The following is a 22,381-nucleotide window of genomic DNA, read 5'->3' as shown; positions in this document are numbered from 1 at the left end:
TTTCACAGATGAAGAGACTGCACCAAAGAGGCTAAATAAGAACCTTGCTCCAAACTACAAGGCTTGGCCTGGGCAGAGCTGGGATTGGAGATCAGCTCTGCCCATCTCCAAAGCTACTGGAGTTGATTCCCTTAGTGCTGATGTTTTGTAAGAGGTAAAAACCTCGCTTTGTGTTTAGGGGGTGTGGTGTGGCTTACAGAGCCGGCTATCTTCCTGTGATCTCGAGGAGGAAGCTCTAATTTACATCTCACAATGCCCAACATTTTCTGAGGAACAGAAGCCCCTGCAAGGATCTGAGCTCCCACCCCCCTAAGTGGGTTCTAAGACCCTGGGAGAGGCTCCTGAGACATGTTGCAGGATACCATTCACCCCAATAGGATGGAGCTTCTTTTGCCTGAGAAAGGGGCTGGGAGAGCTGAGCCTGAAGACAGAAAAAGGATGGTATCTAAAGTCCTTTCTAGTGTTATCTAATTTCATACCCTTGGGGTAAATGTCTCGTGGCAGGCAGGCCAAACTTCACAACGTGCAAGGCAGCTCTGTGCATTCACAGAATGCCAGCTGAGAGCATGCTGCAATACGAGCTCCTGCAACGTGCACGGTGACTTCTGTGGATGCTCAGGAGTTGGGAAATGGGGTGATGGAAAGTAAATCAACTCTTGAGGGGAGAAACAAGCTACAGTGAGGTAGGACTGGGGGCACAAAGGCCTTGACGGGACAGGGGCCAGGAAGAATAAGGAAGAGGCAGAAACAAGCACAGCAGCCAGGAATTGTGGAGTGTGGGACAAGGGAATTTGGGGGTGGGGTGGAGACCTTGCCCTAGCTTTCTCATGCCCTCCAGCTGTGCCTGGAAGATGGTAGGTGGGTGCGGCAGGTGGGTGCTGCAAGTTCCCAATTGCTTGTCGCCTCCACAAGTAGGGCAGACCTTCCCAGCTCCAGGGAGCCTGCCCTGGTGCCCAGCCTCCCTCCCCAGGACATACCAGCCTGCTTTCCCCACCAGGCCAGGGTCCTTCTGCTTCAGGCTGAGCTGGGCTTCTTGTAACTCCAGTGGGCTGCCAGCACCCACCCTCAGAAGGGAGGACGCGTGGGGTTTCAAATCAAAATTCATCTTCCCAGATTCAAAGTGGGCCATAACACCCATTTCTCTCACCACAGCCCAAAATCCAAAGTGGTTGTGGGAGGGGAGATGTTTGTTCTTGGTTTTCCCATCTCTATCCCAGACTGCCCCAGAATGTCAAGGGAAGGGACAAGTTCCCCGGGAGACATACCCATGTTCATCCGGTACAACCTCACAGCTTCAGTGAGCTCAGGAATTTCCAGAATTTCCACCTCTGCTTCTAACACATCTATGTTGGAGAAATTATCTGGTAGTAAAATCTTCTGTGAGCGGAGAAAATTCACTTGAAAAGTAAAGGGAAACAAAATGAGTTAACAAGGTTATTTTGATTTAACTGTAATCTAGGTTTTGGCAAGTTTTCGGTGCTGCAATTTATCCCAGGCTCTCCTTGTTCTGAAACAATTTCTACACATACCTGGTTAGGTTAGCCTTAAAGCCTGCGATTTTCAAGTTGAAAGACCCCAAATTACTTTGTTCTCCTGAGTCTGAGGCCATGGGTGTGGCTTCCCAGGGCCCAGCCTGGGGCTCCCAAGCCAGGCCCTCCTGGCTGAGCACACTGGCCCTGAGACTTACCCTGTGAGTCTTGACCCAAGAGCAGGTCATTCCAAAAGAGGGAGTTGTCTTGCCGCTTAGAGAGGAGGGGACCGGCTGAGCCTGGGCTGGCAGGTGGCACTTGCAGTTTGTCCCTGCCTGGATTGTAGTGTGGGAGGCAGAGATGGAGCCAGCGCTAACGTCCTGTGTGAATCAACTTGGAGATTCAGAAGCACATCACAGACAACTTTCCAGGTGACTTGGAGTATGAATGGCTGGGGTTCCTGGCATTTGGGCTCCAGTGCAGCTTGGGTGTGTATTGCCCTGATTATCTAGGGAGCAGTGGAAGTAGCAGCAGCAGCTTGGACTCAAAGAAGTCATTCAGTCTACATCCCCAAAGGGGGTCATCCTTAGGGCACTGGGGGACGGAGGGTTCTCTTCTGTACAGGGTGGAAGCTCTTATCCCTCCTTAAGATGCTAGCTCCAGGGAGAGCAATTCTACAATGATTCTGGGGAAACTGCCACCATCCAGAGCCTTCCTTCCCTTTTATTCTGAGTTTAGTGGAGGTGACAGCAGGTAAGGACTGTCCTTTGAAACAACCCTATTTCCTCATTTTATGGTAAGAGAAGTAACTGAGGCCTGAAGCCCAGTTGGATCCCTAAGGGCAGAGCAGGAAGAGAAGTTGAGTTTTGGAGCCCAGCTCAGGGCTGTGCCCTTCACAAGGACTCCCATGGTCCCTAACACCACCTCAAGTGTTTTCCAGTGCTCTCTATTCCCAGACCATTCCAAACTAAATGGAGGTAAAACTGCACTGAGGCTAGTGCGAGCCTCATGCTGGGAATCCTCCTGGCTCCTGGAAGGCTCTGTTAGGCCTCCACTGCCTTGGCCTAGGGAGGGTCCTAAGGCCCTGAGCACCAAGCTGGGCCTCTGTGGGGCCTGGGGTGGGGAGGGCTGGATGGGACCTCTCAGCCTGGTCCCCACTCCTATCCCCCCCACACCATCCCAGGACAGGGCAATCACCAATGAAGCGGAACTCGCTGCACTCGCACTCAATCAAGGCTACCGTCTCAGCCAGCCACAGCAGGTTGTCTTCAGTCACCAGGCTTGGGTACTTGGTCACCAGGTCCAGGGGCAGGAAGCAGTAGTGGACTTCCTCTTCTGTGTCTAACAGTGGGGTGTCCATGAGCCCTAATGGTGCCTTATCATGCAGGCCTGGAGAAGAACGAGCAGAGAATTGTCACCACCTCCAGAGGCCAGGGCTTTCAGAATCCAGCAGGGCTCTCCCTGATCAAGGGGCTCCAGAGGAACTGAAGAAACCACCTAGGAGACATCCCTGCCAGGTGCCTCCTTCTCTCTCTCTTTTCAGATGTATCCCTAGAGTTTGGCAGGAGTGTGGTAGGGAGACAGGCATGGAGATTGGATTTTCCAACAGATAGTGAAGGTCAGAAGGACATGTTGTGATATTTGGGATTATGTACCCAAAGTCATTGAATTCATTTTGGTTATAGGGGTAGTTCTTTCTAATTTGTCAAGCCAACCATTGTGGCCCATAGGTGTAATACATGTTTTCACTCTCCTGGAAGCTCGAACCCACCCATAATCATGAATGCTTGTTCTGGTGTCCCAGATAGGCCATTCTATGCTGCAAGGTACTTGACAGATATCAATCATTTGGGGACACTCCTCTTGTGGTAGCTAGCAGTGACTTGAAAGGATGGTAGAATTCCCTGACTTCTAGCCCGGCCTTGCCCACGTGGCACCAGTCTGCAGAGGAATGAGTGTGGAGGGGATGTTTAGTTTCGGGTGGGCAAGCATCCACGGAGAGGGAACTTGGTGGGGCCCAAGAGCAAAGGAGATGGCAGAGGTAGGGAAATCATCCCAAACTACCTCAGAAATCAGAGTGCCCTCTGGATTGGGGCCACTTTGTTCAGGGTGAGGAGGGGGAAGCTGGTGTGGGCTTCAGGAGGGGTGAGCCTGTTCCTGGTTATACCTGTGAAGGCTGGACTTTTGATAGGAAATTCTGAGGGTTTGCTGATACACTTCCACGTTCGCCAGTAGTTCAAAGATGCTCTCTCAGCAACAGGTATGTCTGCAGGCCGCACACGTAGGTGGTGTTTGCCCTCCTTCAGATTGTCTAGAGTCTGCAGATGAAGATTATTGCCTTGGAAACTCTAAATCAAGTACTATCTACTAATTCTAGTGTAAAACATCAGGAAAAATAGTGCGACTTACATTAGTAAAGTCAATTTTGAAATAGAGTAAATCACACAAAAATGTGGAAAAAATTAGATCTATAAAATAAATACTCAAAATTCTAATGACTATTCCTCTTCTGATTTTTCAAACATTTTTTGCATTATAATTTTATGTTGTATAACAGTTATTTATCTTATACCATCTGCACAGTGGTTTACATTTAATCACTAAAAACTTGGTATTTTCTGCTACCATTCCTCTCAAGAAAAAACCCTTGTTGACCTGTTATTATTGTTGTGAGCTGCCTACTGTTTATGTTCATCCTAATCCTGGAAAATTGTTTAAGTAGGGAAATGGGGGTATAATAAAAGTGTCTTACATTGCCATAGGGCTTCACATTTGTCAAAGCACTTTCATGTACATTAGTTCATTTACACAACTTTGTGAAATAGATGTGGTGTTTGCCTTCCCATTTTCCTGTTAAGGTGGTTATGGTCAGAGGGTTCAGAACTTCTCAGATTTGAAAGAGCAGGTGTCCGGGGTGGGCTGAGACCGGAGTGAGGCATCTCAACCAGTCAGGACTGCAGCCCAGGGAGGTGGGGGGGAGGGTGAGGCTGGGGATCTTCATGCCACCTTCATTCGGGGACATATCCACCCCTCAAAAAAACTTTTGCAGAAGGCAGATTATCATAACATCAAGCCCATTTTCCTGTCCATATTCTAGCAGAAAATAGTGTTTTCCCAAAAATTTTTTGGAAATAGCAGGCAAAGTGGTCCTGTAAAAGTACCATATGATCAACTTCCTACTCTAAGAGCCTCATATGGCCAGAACACCTCAGATCCAGTGTATAAGTGATCAAAGAACCTGTTTTGACTGGGGGCTAGACAGATGAAGCCCTTGTTGAGATGCTCTTAGGACTCGTGGACTTTGAGCAGAGCCCTCTGGTGGCTATGGCTGTAAACTGCACCTATATAAATTTCTTTGAGTGGCTGGTGGACTTGTGGGAGGACCGTGCAACCAGAGGATGGGTGGGTGGGTAGGGGAGTGGTGATGGTTCTTTCCTGGGGCACTAGACAATGGGGGAGAACAGTGTGTGCATGAAATTTAGGAAGATCATCTGTCATTCATTAGAGAGAGATTTATTGTGAGTCACCAGGGCCACAATCAGACACTGCCCAGCCTCAAGGAGCTCTCAGCTTGGTGAAAGGAAAGACACGACGGTTAACAAGGTACAATATTCTTAGATAAGAGCCAGCACTGGTTATGAGATTTCTGGATCTCAGGAGCCTTGGACTTCTTTCCATGACATTAGAAGGAGATCCCAACTTCCTTATTCTTTTTTGTTCAGAATTACACATATTTTAGCTTCTGTGCCAAACTGTCAGTTATCCTGAAGAGGGAACTCAGGGACAGAATGGTTTCTGGATGAGGGAGTAGTTGGCCTTGGTAAAGAGAAATAAAGACAAAGTTCCAGAAAGGTGACCAAGAGGTCAGAACAGAATTTGCATCAGTGGATGGGTAGGCTTATTGTGTTAGGTGAGAGATAATAGGCTGGCAATATTTGTGCTGAGAAGTGGGGTAAAGAAAGGAAAACCATCCATAGAAGGGATAGGACGGGGCAGAGGGCAGGGTGGGCAGAGATATACACTGAACCACCTGCTTCTGTGCCTCGAAAGTGGCCTTATTTAAGGTGCATGGGGATTGAGGGAGTGAGGAGTTTTGAAATGAAGCTAGAGCGGTAAACTATAGCTAGAGAGTGAAGGACTTTGTAGGCTGGGCTGAGGATTTTGATTTTTCCCATAGTTAAGAGAAGCCATTGGAAGGATTTAAGACCGAGGACTGTTAGCTGACTCTTCTTCACACCATCTCCACCTTGTCAGTCAGCAAGTGCTATGACCCTATTTCCTCCCCCTCTCCACTCCATCTCTTCTTTTTTTCCTTCTCCCAGTCATGGTCCCCTTGCCCTCGGCCCTCTCCCACAGTGATCTTTTGAACACACATATGAGTCCAAATCACTTCCAGATCAAAAAAAAAAAAAAAAAAAAAAAGGCCTTCAGTGTTCCCTATCATCTATGGGATGTATTAGTTTTCTATGGCTGCTGTAAAAGATCATCACAAATTAGATGGCTTAAAACAACAGAAACTTATTCTTTCACAATTCTGGAGGCTAAGGCCAAAAGTCTCAAAACAATATTTTGAAATCAAGGTGTCAGAGGAGAATCCATTCCTTGCCTCTCAGCTTCTGGTGACTGATGGCATTCCTTGGCTTGTGGCCACATAACTACAATCTCTGCTTCTTCCATGGCCTTCTCCTCTATGTGTCTACCAAATCTCCCTCTGTCTCTTACTTCTAAGGACATGTGTGATGGCATTTAGGGCCAGCTCTGATAATCCAGCATAATCTCCTCATCTCAAAATTCTTAATTTGATTACACATGTAAAAAACCTTACTATAAAGCTTTACTATTAAAAAACAAACACACAAACAAACAAACTTATCATTCATGGGTTCCAGGAATTAGGGCCTGATCTATTTGGAGGCCACCATTCAGCCCACTACAGAGATCAAGTCCAAACTCTGTCAGCATTGCATATAAGGCCCTTCACTATCCCTGGAGGTAGCAGAGTATACATGAGAAGCACAGGACCTTGAACTTATATAAACCTGGGTTTGAATTGTGACTCTGTCACTTAAGAGTTAACATTTATTGTTCAGGCACTTCTAAATTGAATCCTTCTCACATTCTCCTGCCCGTAAAGTAGGCTTTGCTATTTTCACCCCCTTTTAACAAATGGGAAACAAGGCACAGGGAGAGGTAGAGTACTCAGTGCCCCAATAAGTAGAGATGTTGAGAATGGTACCTGGGACTCTAGTGGCCATTACCCACTGCTGCCATCCCCTTGCCAGCTAGCTGACCATGCTCACATCCCTTAATCTCTCCAAGCTTCAGGTTCCTCACATGCAAAGTGTAGTAGTAAATCTGGAAGGTGGTATTGTAAGGGTTAAAGGAAATAGTATAAATGTTGGTTTCCTTCCTCTTAATGGTAGGCTCCTATACTACCTTTCTAGCCACATCTTCCACCATCTTCTCTGCTGTCCATTCCTCTTCCACCCACCCATCATTAGTGACACTAAACTCCACACAGCTCCAAAAAGCACACCATGTTCTTGATGCTTCCTTAACATCATGTATGCAGAGAATACTCCTCACCTCCCTTCTCTGCCTGGAGATTCTGGAGCCTCTATGTCCTTATTGTAGATGTTGCCGTTGTTCCCTATTATTGTAGATAATGACGCAGTTCTGATAGCAAACGCCTGCTCGGTAGTTTCCAATAAATACGAGGTGGAAACTAGGGTTGAGGCTCTTAGTTCCAGAAGCTGTGAGTCCCCTGGTCCCATCTTTATCTCTTCTCTTGTGTCTCTCTCTCTGTCCTTTATTTCTTTTCTTTTTTTTTTAAAGATTTATTTTTTTTCTCCCCTCCCCCCCAACCCCGGTTGTCTGTTCTCTGTGTCTATTTTCTGAGTTTTCTTTTTTTTTGTCTTTATTTTTTTAAATATTACATTAAAAAAATATGAGGTCCCTATATACCCCTCACCCTCCTCACCCCACTCCTCCCCCCATAGCAACAATCTCCTCCATCATCATGAGACATTCATTGCATTTGGTGAATACATCTCTGAGCACCGCTGCATATCATGGTCAATGGTCCACATCATAGTTCACACTCTCCCACAGTCCACCCAGTGGGCCATGGGAGGACATACAATGTCCGGTAACTGTCCCTGCAGCATCACCCAGGACAACTCCAAGTCCCGAAAATGCCTCCACATCTCATCTCTTCCTTCATTCCCCATCCCCAGCAGCCACATGGCCACTTTCTCCACACCAATGCCACATTTTCTTCGATTACTAATCACAGTAGTTCATGAATAGAATATCAGTAAGTCCACTCTAATCCATATTCTATTCCTCTATCCTGTGGACCTTGGAATGGTTGTGTCCACTCCACATCTATATCAAGAGGGGGCTTAGATTCCACATGGATGCTGGATGCAATCCTCCTGCTTTCAGTTGCAGGCACTCTTGGCTCCATGGTGTGGTGGTTGACCTTCTTCAATTCCATATTAGCTGAGTGGGGTAAGTCCAATAAACCAGAGTGTAGGAGCTGAAGTCTGTTGAGACTCAGGGCCTGGCTATCATATGGTCAGTCCAGAGATTCAGGTCCCCTGGGTATATATTAAACCCCAGCACCAACTACAGTTCTGGTAAAAGTAACAGGAGAGGTTTGTGAAAAAAGATCACATCTGAGTCCAGCTCTGTCACACAGAAACACAAACTCCAAAGAAGGGCCACCTGACATGGCACTGAACTCCATCTGCCATGTCCATAGATCCTGTGGGTCTCTGTAGCTCTCAGAAGAACCAATAACCAGGGTTGTAACTACTTTATCTGTCTCTGGGACTCTGCTGAGGTGTGCATAAGGGCAACCCCTCTGATAACCTCCTGGCTCTTTTTGGAGCCAAATAGCCATATAAACTCATTTGTCCTTTCCATTTCCCCCTTGATCCAGGTCAAAAGGTACTTTTAACTCTTGGTATTATATGTAGACTGAGATATTCTGCTGGTCCGAGTTGACTCTTTTATTCAAGGTCATTTTCTAGTTACATCATCAGCTGGTACTTGGTAGTAATCCCTCAGTGTCAGGGAGGCTCATCCCCAGGAATCATGTCACATGCTGGGGGGAAGTATTTGCTGCGTTTTCTTTGTCCAATTCTGTTGTTGTCAGCGGCACAGGAATCTGTGTTTCTTTTTGTTGTGTCATCTTACTGTGTCAGATCTCTGTGTGTGCAGTGCCATTCCTGGGCAGGCTGCACTTTCTTTTGCGCTGGGCGGCTCTCCTTATGGGGTGCACTCCTTGCGCATGGGGTTTCCCTATGCGGGGACACCCCTGCATGGCAGGCACTCCTTGGACGCATCAGCACTGCATGTGGGCCAGCTCCACACGGGTCAAGGAGGCCCGGGGTTTGAACCGCGGACCTCCCATGTGGTGGACAGATGCCCTAACCACTGGGCCAAGTCCGCCACCTGTCCTTTATTTCTTAATGTTCTGTGTTGCCTTCCCTTCAAGCCAACCTATTACTGAGCTGATCTCAGCAACTGGCACCCAATGTGGGGCCTGAAGGGAAGCTCAGCAACTGGCACCCAACTTGGGGCTCAAAGGGAAAGAGGCTTGCAGCAAGCCTCCATCAGCCAGAGTGCGTCATCCTCCCCCTTTCTTCCCACAGACCCCTGCACACACTCTATTAGGCCTGTCCTCACCTCCTACACTGAGGCTCCTAGAGAGGGGCTTGGCTGATGCATCCCCAGCCCCTAGTCCAAACTGTAGCTCATAGCAAGTGCTCAGAACCGCTGTGTAAAATGAACAAATGTACAAAACTAGAGGGCTGGAGAACTAAGTCCACTGGAAAGAAAATAATAAAAAAAGAAATGGAGGGAGCCCAGGAGGGGCTGGCAGAGAAACAGGATGAGCTCATAAAAATTGAGAAAGATGCTAAGTGTCCAAAACCAGGCACAGGATTACAGTGGGAGAGCCCAGAGAGTTCAGAGGGCCATGAAGACAGTGATTCCAACTTGGGACCTGGGTCCAAAGGGAAGATCAAAAGGGGAGAGGGACAGGGATGCAGGAGGAGAGGGAGAGAGGATGACAGGAAGAAAGGGCTCAGCTTGAGTCTGACTGATAAGGGCAGAAAAACATTAGTGAAATTAGGGAGAGCCTAGAAGAGATAGCATAGGGGTGCCGATGCAAAATACCAGAATTCTGTTGGTTTTTATAAAGGGTATTTGCGGTAGAAGCTTACAGTCACAAGGCCATAAAGTGTAATTTACTTCCCTCAGCAAAGTTGATTGTCACGTGTTAGAGCAAGATGGCTGCTGATCTCTGCAAGGGTTCAGCCTCCCTCTTCCTCCTAAGGTTCCATGGTTCCAGCTTCTTCCAATCTCAGCTGTAGGCTGGTATATGTCTCATCTCTCTCCCAGGGCTCATTTCCCTCCAGGCTCAGCTGTTCTGGTCTCTCCACAAGGTCAGCTGTAAATTATTAGGCTCACTCTCTTCCCGTGATCTCTACCTTGTCTATGGAGGCGCCTCTCTTCCTCAGTGTTCTGCTCCTGTGTGTTTACTTCCTGGGACTCCAGCTCAAGAACTCCAAACTCAGTCCTCTACCTTGTCTTTTCTCTGTGAGTCCCTGCCCACCACGGGGGTAGGGACTCAATGTCCTACTGACAAGGCCCAATCAAAGCCCTAGTCATAATTTAATCACACCCAGAATAACAGACCAGTTTACAAACATAATCCAATATCTATTTTTGGAACTCATAAACAATATCAACAGTCTACACATACAATTCCAAGTCCCCACTGAATTGACCACACCACAGCAATCTGAACTTGAACCTGCCACTTACTTCATCTGCAGATTCAAACCCTGAGATTTTGTCTCAGTGGAAAAACAAAGTGGTGCCCTTGAGCAACTCTAAATTGGCCATTTGGGTGGTGGCATATTGTGGGAAGGGAAATCCCTGCCTGGGAGAACAACCTGTTTGAAAACGGCTGGGATGCCCTGTTTGGAGGTGCCATGTGGTACCCAGTGTGTCCTCTGTGGTGTTAGTGATGACAGGAGATGTGCTAGTTGAGGAGAGAATGATCTCTTTTGTAGAAATGAAATCTCCATTTTTCACTGCTTCCACTAATGCAGGAGTTCTTAACCCTCTTTGTTCCATAAACCCCTTAGTCAGATGAAAATCACGGACCCCTTACTAAGTCCACACTATACTGTGTATTATTTAATAACTATATCACACCCACACCAACATATCCCCACAAGAATAATGTTTTTTTGAATTTCAATTCAAGCACATGGACCCCTTGTTAAGAACCCCTGAACTAATGCAAAGGGTGAGTTGCTCTGTTTTCTCCAAGAAAGATGTTTGACGAACCTTAAAAAACAAATAAAACCACAAACAAGACTGCTGCATGCTGGTCCCAGCAGTCTGTGTTGCACTAGGTCCTGGAGGATTTTCTGGGCTCTCAGCTAATTCTTGCACTGACTTCCAGAAATCCAAGGCCTTCTTCTCATGGGGAAGCCCTTTGGGTGCTGCGAACATCCACAGCAAACATTCTCTTGCCAACTCACCCTACTTTAGTAGAATTTATTAGTAGAATATACAGTGTTAGTCTGCCAGTCTCCCCAAATAAATAAATTCAAGAGAGCAAGGATCTTGCCTGTATTCTTTTCTGCTGTATTCACAGCACCCAGAACAGTATCTGTGGGATCTCAGTGCATTTCTGCTGAATGAATGAATAAATGAATGAATGAATGAATGAGTGAAGAGTACCCCAGAGGGTCTAAGCTTCCAGGTTCCCTTGGCCTTGCTGATTGAAGTTGCCACAGACCTCGTGGCTGATTTTCTGTGAGTTGACTTTGATTCTATTTCTATTCCCTTGAATATTGTTTCTAGAAGTATTACTCTTCATGTGAGGGCCTGGGAAAGTATTAAAGGGAGGATTTCTTTAGGGAAATACAGACCTGAATTCAGATGGCTAAATGCTAGCACAAGGACAATTATTGCTGCTTTTGACCTAGATAATAGTGAAAAAAAATACATCAATCAGCAGTAATGTAAGACTGAAGGTGTGGGGGCATATGTGTAGTATGTGTGTGCATATGGTTGCCAAAAGATGGCTGACAAATGCACTCTACTGGCAGAGCTTTGGGACTTAATGGGGGATTTTCCGAAGCAGCAGCAGTTCTCAGACATGCCTTATGCTCTGGATGTGGTCTGTTGGTTGGAATGTGATAGCAAAGGTGCTTAAGGAGCTTTGTAAAGACAAGGAAGGAAATTACCACTTGGAAGATCAAGGGAAGCAGGGATAGTAAAAAAGGATGTGCAAAACAGCTATTATCAGCCAAAGGAGCCAATAAGATACAGTTACTGGACATCAAGCTTACCCTCCAGCCCTCTACCCCAGACCCCCACTCTGCAGAGGTGGATGAGGGGATTTAGCCTTCACATGTAATCCAGGGTACATCAATCAACATTCTCTCAGCATATGCTTATTAAACATGTTACAGGCTGGGCATTGTGGGAGGTGCTGGGGACGCAAACTTGAAAAGAACACAGTCCAATGAGAGAGAAATGCATGTGAATGCACAATCCCAGCACAACGGGCAATGAGATTAGAGAGCAGTGAACTTTGTCATTAGAGCAGAAAGATGAAGACCCTGTCAAGCAAGGTTTCCCATGAGTCACACTTGGGCTTAATCTTTTTTTTTTTTTTTTAAGATTTATTTAATTTCTCTCACCTTCCTCTTGCCCCCCCACTCCCTGTTGTCTGCTCCCTGTGTCCATTTGCTGTGTATTCTTCTGTGTCTGCTTGCGTTCTTGTCATGGGGCACTGGGAATCTGTGTCTCTTTTTGTCGTGTCATCTTGCTGCATCAGCTCTCCATGTGTGTGGCACCACTCCTGGGCAGGTTGCATTTTTCACGTGGGGCAGTTCTCCTTGTGGTGCACACTCCTTGCACGTGGAGCACCCCTATACAGAAGGTACCCCTGCGTGGCGCGGCACTCCTTGTGCACAGCAGCACTGTGCGTGGGCCAGCTCATCATATGGGCCAGGAGGCCCTGGGTACCAAACCCTGGACCTCGCATATGATAGACGGATGCTCTATCGGTTGAGCCACACCCGCTTCTCCGGGCTTAATCTTAAAGCGGGAGTATTCTAGGAAGAGGGAGCAAAGCAAGTGAAAATGTATGGAGAAAAAGCATATGGCTGAACTTCAGTGGGTATATGTGTGTGTGTGTGTGCAGATAGATGTGTGTGTACACTGGGAGATGAGCCAGGAAAAGCAAATTGGCTGAACTATGAGGAACCCTGACGTTAGGTCAAGGGATTTATACCTGAGCTGTCCACTTACCTATGCCCACATTGTTGGGAAGAATATCTGCTATGTATGTAATCTCCTTCTTTTCCAAGATCACAGTAGCAACCTGTCCTTACATTGTGAGTAATAGGAAATGTAAGACTGCTACTGATCTATTTTCTTTTCTTTTTTCTTTAAAGATTTATTTTTATTTATTTAATTCCCCTCCCCTCCCCTGGTTGTCTGTTTTCTGTGTCTTTTTGCTGCGTCTTGTTTCTTTGTCCGCTTCTGTTGTCATCAGCGGCATGGGAAGTGTGGGCGGCACCATTCCTGGGCAGGCTGCTCCCTCCTTCGCGCTGGGTGGCTCTCCTTGCGCGTGGGGCTCCCCTACGCGGGGGACACCCCTGTGTGGCAGGGCACTCCTTGCGCGCATCAGCACTGCGCATGGGCCAGCTCCACACGGGTCAAGGAGGCCCGGGGCTTGAACCGCGGACCTCCCATGTGGTAGACGGACGCCCTAACCACTGGGCTAAAGTCTGTTTCCCTGATCTATTTTCTTACAAACATCTTTGTGTGATCAATATAAAAACTCCTTGGCTCCCTTGAGCACAAGGAATGCAGGCATATTGGGGTTGCTTGCTGGTAGCAAAATGCTCACTGTATTAGTCAAGGTTCTCTAGGGAAACAATCAACAAGAGATATTTATCAGTAGTATGCAATTTTTTAAGAGTCTCTCATGTGACCATGGGGATGCACAAGTCCAGATTCTGCAGGCAGGTTGCAACCAGGGGCTCTGATGAAAGTCCAATAAAGGTTCTTGATGAGTTCTGGGAGACACTGGCTGTCCACAGACAAGCTGGGAAATTCTCACTCAATGCTGGAATCACTTCCCCTTTTAAGGCATTCAACTGATTGGATAAAGCATCACTCATTGCTGATGGCAATCTCCCTGATTAATGTAATCGCAATCAGCTATCTATCATTTACCACTGCAGTAAAGTCATGGTGACTAAAGTCCATAAATGCCCTTGTATTACAGTTAGCCCAGTTCTTACTTGACCAAACAACTGGGCGCAATTACCTGACCGAGTTGACACATTAGCCTAACCATCACACTCACAAATGGAATAATTTAAAGTTCCAAACTTAGAAGTCCCCAGAAGGCAGTGAAAAAGGAAACACAAGTAGCATTGTACTGTCAAGATACTATGTCTTCAGTGGACTTCAAGGGACAGGTAAAAAGGAACTGATAGACGGCTGTGAACCTTGAATCCTTGTGAGTGACCCTGAGGGGAAACTTTAGACTCCGAGATAGCAGCTGTGATTCCCAATCAGGCTCAGAGTGAGTGAAAGGCTTGGAGCAGTTTACATTTAGGTAAGGGGTCTTCCCCCGAAAACACAGAAAATTCTAGAAAGTACTGTGATGTTAATGTACAGACCTGTAATGACTACTCAACATCCACCTGTGGACAGTATTTGACATTCCAAAGCATCCAGGCCCATGGATTTACACACCAGGTTTGATGATTCCCAAATTTCTATCTCCAGATCTGACTGCTCCCCCGAATTCCAGACCTGTACATCCAGCTGCCTCCTTACTATCTCCACTTGGATGTCTAATAGGCACCCTTTTCTTATCATGTTCGAATCCGAACCCCATCCCCGCCCCCCCGCCCCAAACGGCCACATCCCTCAGAATCTCCCATTCGCTTGGTTGCTCAGGCTAGAAAGAGAGGAGTTGTCTATTCCCTCTCACCCTACATTCAGTTCATTAGCAAATCCTGTCAGTTCTATCATCAAGACACATCCAAGATTTGAACACTTCAAATTCTGCTATTACCACCTTAGACTAAACTGCCACTTTCATCTTTATGCTGCAGTAGACTCTAACTGGTCTCTTTTCTTCCTCCCCCTTGCCCCTTTAGAAGGCCAAGAGTTAGCAAATTTTTTTCTGTTAGGAGCCAGAGAGTAAATATTTTAGGCTTTGGAGCCATATGATCTCTCCTTCAGCTACTCAGCTCTGCCTTGTAGCTCCAGAACAGCCATAGACAATATGCAAGTGAATGTGCATGGCTATGTTCCAATAAAACTAATTATAGGCACTGAAATTTGAATATCTTATAATTTTAATGTCACAAAATACTATTCTTTAAAAAATTTTTTTCCAACATCTAAAATTAGTATTCATTAGCAGTCACTCCCTATTCCTGCTCCCCATCCTCATCCCCAGTCCTTGGCAACCATTAATCTATGTTTTACCTTTAGATATTAAATTGGGGGGAGTATTTCATATAATTGGAAACATTCAATATGTTTTCTCTTGTGTCTGGCTTCTTTCATTTAGCATAATGTTTTCGAAGTTCATCCATGTTGTAGTATTCATCAGCACTTCTTTTAATTGCCAAATAATATTCCATTGTGTGGTTATATTATGTTCTATTTATCCATTCATCAGTTGATGGACATTTGGTTTGTTTCCACTTTGGGGCTTTTATGAATAATGCTGTTATGAACATTCTGTATAAGTTTTTGCATGGACAGAGTTTTCATTTCTCTTGGATATATATCTAGGCATGAAATTGTTGGGTCATATAGTAGGTGGATGCTCTGTGGGTTGAGCCACATCTGCTTCTCTGGGCTTAATCTTAAAGAGGAAGTATTCTAGAAAGAGGGAGCAAAGCAAGTGAAAAAGTATGGAGAAAAAGCATATGGCTGAACTTCAGTGGGTATATGTGTGTGTACACTGGGAGATGAGCCAGGAAAAGCAAATTGGTATGTTTAATTGTTTGATGAACTGCCGGATTGTTTTCCAAAGTGCACATTTGACTTTTGCACCAGTAATGTGTGAGAGTTCCAATTTCTCCACATCCTCATCAACACTTGTTATTGTCTGTCTTTTTAATTATAGTCATCCCAATGGGTGTGAGGTGGTATATCATTGTCATTTTGATTTGCATTTCTCTGATAGCTAGTGATATTGTACATCTTTTCATGTGTTTATTGGCTTACTTCTTCTCTGAAGAGATGTCTATTCAGATCCTTCACTTATTTTTGAGTTATTTGTCTTTTTATTGTTCAGTTGCAAGAGTTCTTTATATATTCTGGATACAAGTCCCTCATCAGATATATGATTTGCAAATATTTTCTTTCTTTCTGTGGGCTGCCTTTTCACATTCTTGATGGTGTCTTTTGAAACACAAAGTTTTAAATTTTGATGAAGTCCAATTTATGTTTTTGTTATTGTTTTTGTACTTTTGGTGCCGTATCTAGAAACCAATGCTTACACACGATCCAATGAGATTTATAAATGCAATAGATTCATTTTATTTATTTAGTCCCCCGCCACCTCCCCCATTTTTGTTTGTGCTTGCCGTCTGCTCTCTGTGTCTGCTCACCTTCTCTTTAGGAGGCACTGGGAACCAAACCTGGGACCTACCATGTGGGAGAGAGGTACTCAATTGCTTTAGCCACTTCCATTCCCTGCTTTGTTGTGTCTCTCATTGTCTTTCTTGTCTCTTTGTTTCATCAGCTTGCCACGCCTGCCCATTGCTCCAGCTCACCTTCTCCAGGAGGCACTGGGAACTGAACCTGGGACCTCCTGTGTGGTAGGCAGGGTCCCAATCACTTGAGCCACATCCACTTTCTGATCCAATGATCTTTCAAAACTTTAAATTTGATCATTTTACTTCTTTCTTTAAACACCTCCAAAATCCACCCATACTATTTACAATAAATCCTATGCCCCCACTGTGGCCCATACAGCTCTTTAACATCTGGTCCCTGGCTATCTCTGACCTCCTCTCCACCTCTGAATCTCGCCCTCCCTCATTCTGCCCTACAATGGTTTCCATGCCTCCCTCCTGGGTGTCAGTCCAACCTCAAGACATTTGCATTTACAGTTCCTTATACCTGGTTGCTCTTTCCCCAGACATGTGCATGACTTGCCTCGCCTTCATGCAGTTTTCTGCTCAAATGTTGCCTCCTATTTTTTTTTTTTTAAAGATTTATTTATTTATTTATTCTCTCCCCTTACCCCCCACTCCCCCGCCCCGGTTGTCTGTCTGTTCTCTGTGGCTATTTCCTGCATTGTCTTCTTTGTCCGCTTCTGTTGTTGTCAGCGGCACAGGAATCTGTGTTTCTTTTGTTGTTGTTGTTGCGTCATCTTGTTGTGTCAGCTCTCCGTGTGGGCAGCGCCATTCCTGGGCAGGCTGCACTTTCTTTCGCGCTGGGCGGCTATCCTTACGGGGTGCACGCCTTGCGCGTGGGGCTCCCCTACGCAGGGGACACCCCTGCGTGGCGCGGCACTCCTTGCATGCATCAGCACTGCGCATGGGCCAGCTCTACACGGGTCAAGGAGGCCCGGGGTTTGAACCGCGGACCTCCCATGTGGTAGACGGATGCCCTAACCACTGGGCCAAGTCCGTTTCCCAAATGTTGGCTTCTTTTTTTTTTTTTTTTTTTAAAGATTTATTTTTTTATTTATTTAATTCCCCTCCCCTCCCCCGGTTGTCTGTTTTTTTTTTTCTGTGTCTTTTTGCTGCGTCTTGTTTCTTGTTTCTTTGTCCGCTTCTGTTGTCGTCAGCGGCACTGGAAGTGTGGGCGGCGCCATTCCTGGGCAGGCTGCTCCCTCCTTCGTGCTGGGCGGCTCTCCTTATGGGCGCACTCCTTGCGCGTGGGGCTCCCCTACGCGGGGGACACCCTGCGTGGCACGGCACTCCTTGCGTGCATCAGCACTGCGCATGGGCCAGCCCCACAAGGGTCAAGGAGGCCCGGGGCCTGAACCGCAGGCCTCCCATGTGGTAGACGGACGCCCTAACCACTGGGCCAAAGTCCGTTTCCCAAATGTTGGCTTCTTGATGAGACCTCCTGACCAGTCTGTCAAAGGAGCAACTTCCCTCACCTAGTCATTTGCTATTTCCTTATTCTGCTCTATTCATCCTTCATGGCACTTATTTCTACCTAACATTATAAGATTTACTAATATATCTCCCATATTTCGCATGGGGTAGGTGCTCAAGTATTTGTTATATGATTTTTTCAAATGTTTGAGTTTTTTTTTTCCTGAAGCCAGTGAATTTAGAATTTTAAAATTTAAAGCCAGCCCCTATCAAAGGAGATGACTGGGAACAGTAAGTGTTACAATCAGAATCAAGACAATAATAGGCATCAAGGGTACCCTTTGGAGGCCACAGCTGCACCGTGGGAGGGGTGGAAAGGCGTGAAGAGCAGAACAGCAGTGAGTCTAGGTGCCTGTCCTCCAGAGGCTTCCCATCTCGTTCTGCTTGTTGGCTTATCATGGTTATGGGTTATATTATATCCCCTCAAAAGATAGGCTGCAGTCCTAACCTCCAGTACCTCAAGAATATAACCTGATTTGGAAATAAAGTTGTTGCAGGTGTAATTGGGCAAGTTAAGATGAGGTCATACTGGAGTAGGGTGGACCCTTAATCCAATATGATTGGTGCCTTATAAGAGGAGGAGAAGAGAAAGAGACACACAGGGAGAAGGCCATGTGAGGACAAAGGCAGAGACTGGAGTGATGCAGTTACAAACCATGGAATGCCAAGGACTGCCAGCCACCACCAGAATCTAGGAAGAGGCAAGAAAATATTCTTCCCTAGAGCCATTGGAGAGAGCGTGGTCCTGCAGACACTTGGATTCTGGAGGCTTACCACTTTACAGATAATCCTGAGTAAGACTTGCCATCTGTTGTGTACATGGGAATTTCAGTTAGAGGGAGGAAAAGTCCTTTTCCATTGTTTGGAATTGAATCTGAAGGACTCTACAGTGAGGCGTGCCAACAGTTTAGAATAGTTTAGACATGCACTGTCCAATACACACTAGCCATATGAGGCTAGCCCGAACAGGGATGTGCTGTAAATAGGAAACACGCACCAGATTTTGAAGACTTAGTACAAAAAACCATGTAAAATATCTCAATTTTAAAATATTGATTACATGTAAAAATTGTCATTTTTTTTACTATATTGTGTTAAATTATTAAAATTAATGTCACCTGTTTCTTTTTACTTTTTAAAAAGTGGCTACTAGAAAAATTTAAAACTACACATATAGTGGCTCACAGTGTATTTCTATTGGATCATCCCATGTTTTCCCTAAAGCCCATAGGAATAACACCTGGTATCCAGAATGCACTGAATAAATACCAGCGGAATGAATAAAGAAAGGTTCTTAGACTAAGAATTGGCAAACTCCATGCCAAGCAAAGTGTTTGCACATTTAGACAAGAATCTTGAAAGGCATTAGCAGTGGGGAAAGTGATGGAAAAGTGTGAGGCTGCTGATTTGCTTCAGGCAACTGTTGATTCCCCAGCTGTATTTACACTCTGCTTCAATGAATAAACACCACTTTAGTTGGGCCAGCCCAAATGTTTATTTCTTTGAAAGCACCATTTCCAAAACATAAGTACTTGTTTCATGGTCTGTTATAGGCAGGCAGATCCAATTGATTCTTTAAATACTTCCACTGTTCACCCAACTTGGAAGTTTGGAATTGGACTCACTCATAAGTCTCTAAGTCATTAACTTGAGTTTAGAAGGTGCTTCCTGGGAAGCGGACTTGGCCCAACGGATAGGGTGTCAGCCTACCACATGGGAGGTCCGCGGTTCAAATCCCGGGCCTCCTTGACCCATGTGGAGCTGGACCATGTGCAGTGCTGATGTGCACAAGGAGTGTCGTGCCATGCAGAGGTGTCCCCCGCGTAGGGGAGCCCCATGCACAAGGAGTGCACTCTGTAAGGAGAGCCGCCCAGTGCGAAAGAAAGTGCAGCCTGCCTGAGAATGGCGCTGCACACACGGAGAGCTGACACAACAAGATGATGCAACAAAAAGAAACACAGGGAAAACGGACTTTGGCCCAGTGGTCAGGGCTTCCGTCTACCACATGGGAGGTCCGCCGTTCAAACCCCGGGCCTCCTTGACCAGTGTGGAGCTGGCCCATGCGCAGCGCTGATGCGCGCAAGGAGTGCCCTGCCACGCAGGGGTGTCCCCCGCGTAGGGGAGCCCCACGCGCAAGAGTGCGCCCCATAAGGAGAGCCGCCCAGCGCGAAAGAAAGTGCAGCCTGCCCAGGAATGGCGCCGCACACACTTCCTGTGCCGCTGACGACAACAGAAGCGGACAAAGAAACAAGACACAGCAAAAAGACACAGAAAACAGACAACCAGCGGAGGGGAGGGGAATTAAATAAATAAAAAAAATAAATCTTAAAAAAAAAAAAAAGAAGCACAGATTCCCGGTGCTGCTGATAAGGATAGAAGTGGTCACAGAAGAACACACAGAGAATGGACACAGAGAGCAGACAACTGGGGAGAGGAGGGGAAAGGGAGAGAAATAAATAAATAAAAAACCTTAAAAAAAAAAAAAAAAGAAGGTGCTTCCTGCATTCCACCCCCCTCCATTTAGGAAGCAAGGACAGCAAAGGGGTTAAAGGGCATAATAAGTTGTTTGTATAATAGGCCTATGTTCTTTAAAATGGGTCTTAAAAACTCTCTTGATTTCTTTGATTTTCTGCAATGAGCAAGTTATTCCTCTCCCTTTTCCCATAATATGGTTCCTTGGCAGAGAGTCATCAGCAATCCTGACATGCCAGGCCACTTAAGTGGTTTTGAAACCACTGGTAAACAATTCTAGTATTCTATTCCTGGGGAAGTTGAAAAAAATTTAAACTCAGGACAGTAGCTTAAATAAAATAAAAGGATAAGACAACTTGTTCTAGAGTATGTTAAGGGCTTTTGATTTCCAAATATATAAGAGAAAAACACTGAACTATTTAGTGAGGAGCATCCATAAAAACATGAAGTGTAAAATTGTTCTCATTCCAAAATGACCAGGTACATATGGTCTACCTCAAATTTCTTCTAAGAAGTTTTGGGGAATAAAGTTGGTGGCCCACTGAGCTGCACTGGAACTTGTTGGGTTAGTGCTTGTGGATATGGAGTAAACACCACCTTGTCCAGACAGTGGATTAATATGGAGCATGACCAATGACCCTTCCTGATCATAATATTTAGCTTTTCCAGGTTAAAAAATTATCATTGTTCAAAAACTACAGAATAAGCTACTTTATATTGGCCACAGAAATGCTTTTGTTTGGGGAAAAATGAGGAAAGGAAGTGATGTTCTTTGGTGGTACTTTAACAGTTTGTAAGTAAAGGTATTTAAAGCTTTTAATTACAAAAGAAAAAGGAGTCTCTCAGAAAATAGAGAGGTGAGGACAAAGGAAAGATTTTGCAGTCTGGAGGACTTCTTTTGCTTTGCCTTAAGTGAGTGTTGTATACCTAACAGGTACAATGTGAAATAACATTCTTGATGAATCTTTTAGATTTTAAATCTCAGACAAAATATGCATAGTAAACCGTGCAATTTCTAAAGTTTGCTCCTTTTGAAATTCAACAACAAAAACAAAAAGCTTAAAGTTGGGTTTCTAAGAGCCACTGGCACCCTCTCAGATAGTTAAGTGGTTAAGTCCCATCCTGGGGCCATGGTGGCTGCTGATTTAGATAAGGCAAAATCAGATGAAATCCTTTATTAAGAACTTGCAATTTCAGTGTACCATTTATTGCTTTACCTCAGTCGTCACACTTGCCCATTAAGAGGGCCATCTCAGCAATCATCATATGAAAGGAGACAACACTTAGCAATGCAAGACCTATGTTACTGATCACTACTCCTGGAAGACAAAGAGCTTCTTACCTGCAGCAAAGGCATCAGCTGCAAACCCAGTGCTTGTTCATAGAGCAAATTCAGTTCCGCACAACTGGAAAAGGAGAGTTTGGAGGTGTAGAGGTAATAGTGCACGTGCCTAAATGTGGACCCATCTCTGTCAATAAACAGCCGCTGGCTTTCCGAAGAGGTCAAGGCTGATGCCTCTTTCCACAGCAGGGAGTCTGGGAACTGAGAGAGTTTGCTTCTGGGAACTGAAAAATGCCAGCCCCCTACATTGAAATGAAACAAATCCTCGGCTGTTTCATGAGGCATGCCAGGCTCCTCCTAAAGGGAAAATGAAAAGAGAGTTACATAAGAAAAATAAATAAAAGGCATCCAGATCAGAAAGGAAGACGTGAAATTATCTCTATTTACAGATGACATGATCTCGTATATAGAAAATCTTAAAGAATCCACTAAAAATTGATTAGAACCAGAAAATGAGTTAAGCAAGGTTGAAGGGTGTAAGATCAATATAAATATATGAATTGTTTTTTTTTTTTAAAGATTTATTTATTTATTTAATTCACCCGGTTGTCTGTTCTCTGTGTCTATTTGCTGTGTCTTGTTTCTTTGTCCACTTTTGTTGTAGTCAGCGGCACGGGAAGTGTGGGCGGCACCATTCCTGGGCAGGCTGCACTTTCTTTCGCTGGGCGACTCTCCTTACGGGCGCACTCCTTGCGCGTGGGGCTCCCCTACGAGGGGGGACACCCCTGTGGCAGGGCACTCCTTGTGCGCATCAGCACTGTGCATGGGCCAGCGCCACACGGTCAAGGAGGCCCGGGGTTTGAACCGCGAACCTCCCATGTGGTAGACGGACGCCCTAACCACTGGGCCAATTCCGTTTCCCTGTTTTTTTAATATACTAGCAATGAACAATCCAAAAATGAAAT

At 45.6% G+C, this 22,381-nt stretch overlaps 1 protein-coding gene across 2 annotated transcripts in view; it reads right to left on the bottom strand.

Annotated features, from left to right (window-relative positions):
* Positions 1-21,767, bottom strand: part of KCTD19 (potassium channel tetramerization domain containing 19) — a 31,556-nt gene extending 9,789 nt beyond the window's left edge. The window contains exons 1-4 of one of the 2 annotated variants that reach the window (XM_012526100.4): positions 21,477-21,767; positions 3,637-3,787; positions 2,667-2,858; positions 1,266-1,397 (exon numbers count right to left, since the gene is read on the bottom strand). In XM_012526100.4, coding sequence (XP_012381554.3) covers positions 1,266-1,397; positions 2,667-2,858; positions 3,637-3,787; positions 21,477-21,761 — 760 coding nt within the window. In that variant the 5' untranslated portion in view covers positions 21,762-21,767. Of the gene's footprint in view, positions 1-1,265; positions 1,398-1,687; positions 2,165-2,666; positions 2,859-3,636; positions 3,788-21,476 lie in introns of those variants that run through there. The other variant, XM_071209124.1, reaches the window with a different exon arrangement.
* Positions 21,768-22,381: the final 614 nt, after the last annotated feature.

This window comes from Dasypus novemcinctus, chromosome 18, assembly GCF_030445035.2.
Source record: "Dasypus novemcinctus isolate mDasNov1 chromosome 18, mDasNov1.1.hap2, whole genome shotgun sequence".
Lineage (NCBI taxonomy): Eukaryota > Metazoa > Chordata > Mammalia > Cingulata > Dasypodidae > Dasypus > Dasypus novemcinctus.
Note: the sequence above shows the minus strand (reverse complement) of the source record. Positions and strands in the feature narration are given on the sequence as shown.